Here is a 9,943-nt window from a genome sequence, read left to right on the forward strand (position 1 = left end):
TGCTGAGGGGTTTGAATCTGTTCCTAGAATAAACTACTAGAGAAGAGCCTGAGGAATTAATTACTCAAGGAAAACAGACATTCCCAAAGAGATACCGCCAAAGAAGAAAACTTGTAGGAAATGCTAAGGCGAGGATATACATCTCCTGTTCCTTGTACTTCTCACCAACTGCAAAACACTTTAGAAAATCACCCGTGAGGGGAAAATATATAGCAATGGAAGACAAAAGAGGATTAGTCTGATTGCAGTCACAAAACCAAGGCAGAATAATTTACTGGTTCCACAAGGCTGGAGGCATAAGTGAGCTTGTTTAGTTTTTCAGCCCTCAGTGCACTTGTAACGAGCCAGAGCTTGTGACGATAGTTAAATCCAAATTGCATCAAGAACATTTAACAGTTTCAAACTTGCCTAGTGTACGCAATGGGTTCAGACACACTGACTCTCTGATCAAGAATCCAGATTCAGCACAAATGATTTAGCACACTGGATTAGTCTCAAGTGTAATGACTAACTCCGAGAAACTTTTACACTATTTTTAAATCTCACTTGTCAGGGCAGACCCTGGAAACTAAATGAGAACCTCAGAGACATTTATCCCAAAGAGAAAAATCAAACAGGAATACCTTGCAGCTTCCAAGGGTAGCTGTGACAGGCTAGTGCCACCTGGTGGGAAACTTTTCTCCACCCCCCCGCCTTGCTCCATTTCATGGTTTCTGTTCCATGTTCCAATTTCCCAGAGGCAAGACAAGGGAGCAACAACCAGTTTAACACCAAAAAAGCAGAAAGGGCTGGGTAGCTCTTCCAACTACTCAGACCTAGAGATTATCTTATGGGCATAGGCCAGTCAGCAGCTTCTCAGTTATTGCACAGCTGAGCCTGACTGCATGGAGTCGTGTACAAGAATGTGTAGCCCAATACTACCACTACATAATAATCTCTGCTCATTATTGAGCTGGTTTACAGATAACCAGGAAGCTTAAGGTGAGAGGTAACACATCTCCATATAAAAACATATGGGTTGTCATAACATAGCCCCTCTGGAAGGATGTTTGTCTATCAACAGCCCCAGCTCCTCACATCCAATCTCCCCAATCTGGCAAGATTAACAATGTCTACACACACCACCCAGCAAGACACAGTTGACTCCCAGCAGAACCAACTCCACATAGGATGTATTTATTTTTATACATTTAACACCGAGAAGACAGCTGCTTTCAATGGACTCAGCTTGCCCATGGTGCCAAAGACATTCAGTGCCAGAGGGAACCTGTCACAGTCCACAGCTCCATTATTTCCAACCTGCAGGCAACACATCCTAGAGACGGATCCAGTACATGGCACTGCGGATGCGGTTGTAATCCAAGAGCTGTTCAATGGGACCTGAGTGAACAAGAGAAAAGTCACTTGGAGACATACTTAAAAATCCCTGTATAATTTCTCATGGTCTTTAAAACAGATGGTGGCAGAGCAGCCTGTGCTTGCAATCCATAGCAGCTTTGCACAAAACCAGGCAACTACAGCTCAAACTTGCATCAATAAAACTAGCAGATACCAGCTCCTGACAAAATTAGGTGTTTCCTCACACTGCTCCATAATGCTCAGTACAGCTCCCCATACAGGTATCATACAGGGAGCCACCAAGTCATTTCAACTTCCTGCTCAAAAACTGTCTCCCTTTTCCAAACTGCTCCACTTTGAAGGCCAGAGGAAACAGCTGCAAGGAGGAGGGGAATTCACAACACACAGGAAGGAGGCAGCAGAGCTGAGCTGCTTAGGCAGGTTTTCCGAGAGGAATTTGTCCTTGGCCAGACAGACATGCCAGAGCAGTACAGGAGGATCAGGTCCCTTCACTTCCCTTACATAAACCACCCTGACCCCAGGGTAAGGGCACCTGGCAGACGTGCTGGGCCCGCACCCAGCTACAGGACTCCCAGTCTTAGTCATGGCTCCACAGCAGGCAGAGGTGGGAGGACAGCCAGCAGCTCGCTGCCACTGCATCTCCATCACCTGCAGGTCTGATCTCGTGGCAAATGGGCCTTGGCACACCTCATGTGCAGAGGTAGGAGGACACCAGTAAAGAACCAGAGTGGTTTAAGGAGTCAGGACAGACACATCAGGACTGCCCACAGCTCACTTCCACTCTGCTCTTGGCCCCATCCTGTTTTTGAAGTGTGTACTGATTGTCACATGCTACTCACCAACTGCTGCAACTGCCGGGCATTTGTCATAAATGTATTTACTGCAGACATCTCTCACCATTCTTGCATCAACGGCCTATTAAACATCAAACAAGCAATTAATGACTCTTCCAGCAGATCTGCACTTCTCAAAGTTGCAAGTTACTGTTGCCATTACATATCAAGATCATTAAAAGATACAATCAGACCCTTGGGGCCATCTGCACCAACTGCCCAGCTCTGCCTGCAAGTATGGCTAATGTCCCTACACAGTGCATTCTTCTGTGGGTACAGATGACAAGCCAGTCCAAAATCAGAAGTCTCCTAAGGGATAGAGTGGCTGCAGAATTACACAAATTAGGAAAACTGTTAAAGGAATTTCAGGTGGTGCTTCTTGACACAGTTGTATGCCCTTTCTGGGATGGACTGACTCCAGTCACAAGGACACAGGATACACCACTGCGTGTGTGCCAGAGATTCTGACAGTTACATCAGTGTCAGCAGGATAACCGTCTGGACTCCAGGCAGTCTGATTAAGGAATAAGTAAGCCACGTGTTACTGCAACAGACCAAGGCCAGACAATACTGACACCAACCATGCTCAGGTATCCCAGCCAAAACAAATGGATACTCACAGAAATCCTGGCATCCCACTCCTCCAGAGGGATACGGCGTCCGTAGTGCAAGAGATGGCTTCCAATATTCTCACACACTCGTGTGGTACCTGGATGTTGAAGACATCACATTGTCAGTGCACCAAGAAGCCTTCCAGAATTGCACAGCATGATCATCAGCCAAAGCACAGAGTAGAAACTCTAACCATTAAATCATCTGCTAACGAAGCACAGTCTTAATTCCCAGTCTGTGCAGCTCCAGCAGGAGCTATGCAATACACAGATTGCTTCACTGGTCTCCAAAACGTTACAGCCAAGGCAGACGAGTCTGAGGGTCTCAGGTCACCAGGCAGTATGTCACTCGTGGGAGCACAGCAGGCTGGGGTCAGCTGCTTTGACAACATGGCAGGAAGAGTGTGGAGCAGGAAAAAGAAGTTTTGCCCAGTGCCTGCCAGCAGAACTGCAGTCTCTAGCACAGGTCCTGCTCCCCAAGAGAAGCACAAGCAGAAACCCTCTGAAAGCTGCACAGTGGTCAACCCATAAACCAGAACATACCATCCAGCTGAGCCACCATGGCATTTCGGAGATAGTTCTTGGCTCTTGTCACCTCTGACTCTGTGGTACTGGTGCACAGACGCATCCTGGAGAGGACACAGAAAGACCATGAAAGCTCTTAAAGATGTTTGTCTGCTCAGAAAGTGAATTCCTCCCTTTCCCAAGCCTCCTCAAAAATAAGCTGTTATCAACACTGCTTGTCTTGCAGGCTGACATTCATCCTTGATCTCCACAGAGCAGCTAAGAACTGGGGAGCACTGAGCAGCAGGAGGTAAGAGCTCCAGCACACAGGCAGGGGATTCAGCTAGCAGGATAGACACTGAGTTTACACTCAGAGGTTCAGCAGCCCTGGTGCTGGCTCTGGCTTGCCCAGCAGCATGTGCTGTGCATTGCCCTGTCACAGGAGAAGGAAGGCGTGTCATCCATTCCCATGCATGGAAAGCTGCTATGAAAACTGATGCTGAAAGAACAAGACAGCTCCACAAAGTCTGTTTGGACTCCAGCTGCTAAATCCCTTCTTCCCCTGCCAATGGCCACGTCTCTGGGGCAAGGGCTCACTCCACCTGCTCCACACACAGCATGGCTTGTAGCTCAGACATAGCATTGAACCATTACTGGTTCACGGACACAATAAGATGGACAGCCAGAAGGCTCCCAAACGCTGGCATGATTCCAGCAGCAGGTCATTCATCAGCCACAACACAAGGACCTGAGCAGCAGGAACTCTGCCTGCTTTGCTCAGGCTTAACAAGACAATGGAGATACATCTCTTGGGCACCTAGGAAAGCCTTGTCTAAGGAATGATCTCACTTGTATATAAAAAACCCCAAAGCCTCGGTGCTAATACTTGAAAGCATGAACAAAAGACCTGAAAAGCCCTAAGAAACTAAAACAGCTCCTCAAAAGCCATATACCCTAAGAGATTTACAGAAACCACTTACAGGATCACTTAACCAGAATGCAAGTCACCAAGAAGTTCATAAAGAGACACAGCTCTCTGTAGACTTAATATGCTCCCCCAGCAGCTCAGTCTCCCACAAGAGGCTTAGATCTTAAACAGCACCTTGTGCCAAAGTTGTACTTACCACTCCCCCTGAGCACAAAACATCATATCATCTATGGACAGAGGGTCAGAAACAAAATGGAAACCGAAGAGGCCGGTGTCTGAGTAAGAGGTGTTGAATGGCTCGAAACTGTGGCAGAGATTATGCTCCGCAGCAAGCGCAGCCACCCTGTTAGACTGATTCTGTAAATAAGGAGATATTGTCAGCCATTTCACTTTCAGCTTCCTCACAGCTCAAATTCTTTCCCACTGAGCTGTTTTCACAAATACCACAGACAAGACAGAGCGGAACACTTTGCTGAAGGAGAGTTTAATTTAGAGCCTTCATGTGGTCAACAGATGAGAATCACTGCTGGAAAAGCCACAGACAATGGGCTAGGAGTCCATTCAACAAAACCATTTCCTTTCCCAGCTGCAGATGAAAAGCTGGTATGCACACCATCGTAGGAGTGGGAGAAAATGGGGAGGACAAGGTCTCCCAGCAGCAGGGGTTAGCACAGTTACACAGGCCAGACAGTTTCCAGACGATAACGGATGCGATACCGAGGTTTTAAACAAGTTCCATTTGCTCTGCAGCGGTAAGGCAAACTTGCATCATGAGACTGTAGGGTATTCTGTCCTGCTTCCATCACCACCCCCACAGAGTGGTTAGTTGTGAGGGTGGGAATAAGCTGCTGAGAATTCACCAGCTACACCTCTTCCAAACTTAGCAGAGAAGGTTCAGTTCATTTGCCAGCATCACCTCTCAAGAAGTGTCCTGGATTAGCCTCGATTACACTTCTATTCTACTTTCCAGGCTCCTAACCCCTTTGCAGTTGGAAGTCAACCAGAACAGCCTCCCCTAAAGCACATCCACCTAGGGTCTCCATAACACTTCACATTAAAGTGAAGGCTCTCCAGGCTCTCCCTGTTGCACTCCCAAGACTCTTACCTTCCCACCTCCAAAAGTGCGGTCGTAGCGCCCTATGATAGCATTAGCCACATTGAGGACCACGTTGTCGGGATCAGCCCATCCTGGCCCCTCCACGGCAAGAGCAATATGAGCAAGGGGCAGAGCATCATCTCTGGCACGGATCTGGAAAATCATCAAGGAGTGGGGCAGAACTGAATGAACACTGTGATCTGTCTGCAGCCTGCTGCCATGCCAGGCTGACAAACTGGGGCACTTGATGTTATTTCAGTGAAATCAAAGAATCCCAGGCAGAACTAAGCACAAACCAGCTGCTCTGATGTGAGTTTTGCAGCAGATCATATGAGCAACAGCCTCACTCTCCTAATGGATTTGGGTTCCATCTAAAACCCAACACGTGGCAATAAGCCCCAAGAACAGAACGTGGGAGCAGTACCAAGATGGTGCATCATCAGCTTCTCCGAGATACACAGACTTTTCCACTCAGAAGCAGCTGTAATTGGTTTCACATTCATTCAACAGTTAGGCAACAGCTGCTTGCTTTGATGGGAACCAAAGCAACTTTACCTCACTCCCTGTGAAGCGACAGTGTGCAAGAGCAGGCACAGAACCCTCCTTGGATGTAACAGGCATCCCAGTGAAGTGTTGCTTAGCTGCATCTACCAGCTCTCTGTGGGAAATACCTGGCAATGATAAAGAGAGAGATTTGCTAAATCAGACTAATTTAACAAAAACATCTGATTTTACATTAGCAATGTGTGACAAGTTTGATGCATGCTTAAAAATACCAAGGCTTCCCAGGATCACAAGCATCTAGAACTTACCTCCAGCAGCTGCCAGGACCATACGAGGTGCTCTGAAGTAAGTATCAATATATGAAGCCAGATCTGCTCGAGTCAGCCGCCTGTAAAGAACACAAAGACCCAGAACATCAGCATCTCCAACTTGGGAGGAAAGAGAGGCTTAGGAGAAACAAGTTCACAATGCAGAGACAGCAGTGATTCTCTTTGTTGTGGGGTAACAATACTTTCTAGAAGCAAGGCTGCACTATGTACTGTGTTTGACCTGGGCTCTAATTGTAGAGCACAAAGAATGGGAACCAGCAGCCAAGGTGGAGAGTTAAGGATAGACTTCAGTACAGACTGGAGGGTACAAGGCCACTGCTTTAATGAGCACCCCAGCTCTCCAATTTCTCTAACAGTGTCAAACTGACAGGTATGGGAGAAGGTTCAACCTGTCCCTTCCAACCTCAGGAAGGGCTTGCAGGAGGTGGTTCTAAGGAATGCATGCAGCATTACACTTTCACCAGCCCCAATGGGGAAAACACAGTCAGGGCAGCAGGAGAAGCCCATGGACTCAGATCACCTCCATGTACACACTGTGCAGTCACCATGCCCAAGAAGCAGCAGTTGTGCACCCCACGGACTGCACCCCTGGGCTGTGCACCACACCCAGCCTGTTGCTCACTTGATGTTCTCTGTGGTCCCTTCAACAGTGTGGGCCAGCGCAGTCCCCTGGTAAGCAGTGGCATGAAGGTAATCAAAGGTGACATCTGCCAGATTGCTGTCCATTTCCTTCAACTCCTGAAGGATGACACCACGCTCCCTCTCGATCTGAGAATCCTCCAGCGCACAATTCTGCACAAGGTCGCTCAGAAGCTCTACAACTGCAACACAATTCCTACGTTAGCATGCCACTGCCTGACTGCTACCCAGTGCTGCTGAAAGAGCAGTGAGTGCTGAAAGAGAGTGAGAAGAGACACACAGCAGTGAGCAAAAACCACGCTGGGGAGGGGGGACAACGTAACAGAGCTGAGTGCTACCCATTCCCAAAGCATCTGGGAGGGACAAACAACATTGGTTTAGCAAGAAGTCCAAGTCAGCTTGCCGAGCACCCCTGCCAGCAGAGTGCAGGCAACATCTGCAAAAGGGGAAGTATGTCAGAAGCAGGTACTGTTCCAGATACACACTCAATCCTTAGAGAGAGTTTGTGGCACCTACAGCATAGCCCATGTCCGCAGTAAGGCCCCGACTCAAATCACTGCCTCAACCCAAAACCGACTCAGAGGAGGCAGCACGCGGCAGTACAGAGCAGGAGGAGCACCTGCAAGAGCTGCACTGAGGACTCCTCCTACAGCAGCTGTCACTAAGCTCCATAAAACAACCATAAACTAGTGAATCCCTCCCACCCTCCCTCCTGGCAATGCAGTGCAGCCTGACATAACTAGAGCACTTGGGTTAGGGACACGTGAACATACAGCCTTGAAGCACCACATCACTGCACTACTCTCTCCAACTACCAACCAGGACCTCCAATTTACTGCTCAGCTACTTCAGCCCCTGGTCTGTTGGTAGAAAAGATGCTTGGGGGTGAGAAACACAAGCACATGCACTTAAACTTAATCTCCTAGTCAGACTTTACCCCTGGCCATCCTACCTTTGGGCATGTCCTTGGACAAGGCTTTTATGTAGAAGGCAGTCTGCTCACGGGAGGTGTACCCGTTCAGGTGAGCACCCAGACTCTCCACTTCCTTCTCAAAGGCTGAGCCAGGACGCTTCTTAGTGCCCTAAAGGAAACCAGATCAACTCAATTATGAAATGAACAAACTTCCCTTCAGGGCAGAATTAAAGCAATGAAAATAACAATAAAGACCTAAAGCAATAAAAACTGTCATGTGATTCATAAAAGCCAAGGGCAGGTACACAAGGCAAGACATTTGAAACTTGGTTTATTTTCTCTAGATAAAGGATGGCTGAGGTGTATTTTGACAGACCAACACAAACTTTCAATAAAGGTTGTGTTTATCGATACACAACAAAGCTGCCTGAAAAAATAAAGGCTGTCATCACCACTAACCAACACAAACTCAGCAGCTACGCTGAGACAACAGTGTTTGAACAGCACATCCCTGGAAAGTAAACCAAGAAAAAGCCTAAACCAAAACCAAGCAGATTTCTAGCTATCCAAGCAGTGATATTCAGAAGAAGACAAATAGAAGCAGAAGACTACTTCTAAATACAGGGCCCATCACTTAAGGAGCAAGCCAGGTGCTGCAGTTGCCTATGAAGGCACAGGCTGAACTTGAGTCAGCAAGTCCCAGGCTTAGATGTCTTCTGCCCTGTCTAGCAGACATCTGCATAATTTGAAAAACAAGAACTGTAGCCTCTAAACTTTGCTGGACCAGTAAGAAAAGCAAAGAAAAATAAATGGTTACAGGAAATGCTGCTTTGAGCTCTCTGTGCTAACCTAAGCAAACATGCTTCATAACACAGTGCTCTACGTGTGTTACACTACTTAATTACATTTTTTCCTTTAAGAGGAAAAATAAGCAAATAGTAAATAAGACTTAATTCATGCATGCTTGCAAGTTGCTGCACATTCAACCAATGAGCACCACATGGGCTACATGCCTTTTGAGATTTATTTTCATACTGCGTGCAAAGTCTCTAAGACTCAGATGACCTGATTTACACCCTCTTTCAACAGCTACAGCCTCCGAAGCGAGAGGACAATGTATGGACGGAGTACTCAGGGCAGCTCTGTGCAGACCTAGGACACATCCTTACCTTAAAGGCCATATGTTCCACAAAGAAACCGGCCCCGTTGGTCTTCGCATCTTCATAGCGGCTCCCAGCCTCGATCCACAAACCCACCTGGCAGCAAAACCAGCAAGTACCAACATCAGAGAAGAAAACTATCAGCATCCTAATGACACAAATGTTAACAGCAGGGACAAGAAGTCTGCTCCACAAACATTATGCTAGAAGAACTGAAATAAGAACAAACTAGCAACTGTTTCCTGCACATATTTCTGCTTTTTCTCTCTCGGCTTCACCAAAGCTGGTTCTGCCAGAGTGATAACTTACTGATCACTTACTGCTCATACAAAAACTGTGAGGCTGAATAAATTTGTAGAGCACAAAAGCTTGTCTAAAGACAGCACAACACCAGGCCGGGCCTCCTGCTGCTATATTAATCCCACCTGTTCACAAAGAGAAGCAGTGAACAAGTAGGTCTCTGTCAAAAGTGCTGGTTCAGACAGGGGTCTGTCCCTTTCAGAAGACTAGCTGCAGGCTAGACAAGGCTGATTGTTTCAAATAAGCCCCTAATCAATGTTAAACTTACCGTGCAGGTTGGCTGATTGGACTCCTCTGAGGCTACACGGAGGCCGTTCTCCAGGGTGGTGACCTGGGTTTCAGGGATGTTCTGGAGTGTCTGGGCATAGGTGGCAGCCCCTCGCTTCCTTGTCAAAGTCAATAAAGCTGCCTGAAAAAATAAAGGCTGTCATCACCACTAACCACCTGTTCCCCTCGGCACGGCCGGGAACTCAGAGCTTTGAAGAACTGGGAAACCCCAGGGAAGAGCCGCACGAACCGGTCACACTCCAGTACCGGGGGCGGAAAGCGGGCCGGCGGCAAGCCCCGCATTGGGTGACAGTGACAGCCACCGCCGCCCCCACCCGCCCGGCCCCGCTCCGGGCCCCGGGCGGTCCCACAGCCACCGCCGCCCGGCCCGCACCGCCCGCCGCGTCCCCATGACCTTCCCGGCCGGCGCACAGGCGGGGCCCGGCAGCCGCTCCGCACTGCGGGGCCGCCCGCGGCCCGGCCGGGCTTCCCCCGGCGCC

The 9,943-nt window shown here is 48.4% G+C and overlaps 1 protein-coding gene across 1 annotated transcript; it reads right to left on the reverse strand.

The window, feature by feature from the left end:
- Positions 1 to 1,160: 1,160 nt before the first annotated feature.
- On the reverse strand, positions 1,161 to 9,746 carry LOC121676871 (cytochrome b-c1 complex subunit 1, mitochondrial). The gene is made up of 13 exons (XM_042053893.1): positions 9,711 to 9,746; positions 9,445 to 9,585; positions 8,886 to 8,972; positions 7,756 to 7,885; positions 6,787 to 6,985; positions 6,144 to 6,223; positions 5,887 to 6,002; positions 5,341 to 5,484; positions 4,432 to 4,592; positions 3,347 to 3,432; positions 2,813 to 2,901; positions 2,199 to 2,274; positions 1,161 to 1,380 (listed from the first exon to the last, which is right to left on the reverse strand). Exons 1-13 carry the CDS (start codon positions 9,744 to 9,746, stop codon positions 1,316 to 1,318), a joined length of 1,410 nt encoding a protein of 469 aa, XP_041909827.1. The 3' UTR covers positions 1,161 to 1,315.
- Between the last annotated feature and the right edge of the window lie 197 nt (positions 9,747 to 9,943).

The sequence above is a fragment of the Corvus kubaryi genome, unplaced genomic scaffold (assembly GCF_017639235.1).
Source record: "Corvus kubaryi isolate FWS band 111438036 unplaced genomic scaffold, C.kubaryi_AGA036_p1.0 136, whole genome shotgun sequence".
NCBI classification, from domain to species: Eukaryota; Metazoa; Chordata; class Aves; order Passeriformes; family Corvidae; genus Corvus; species Corvus kubaryi.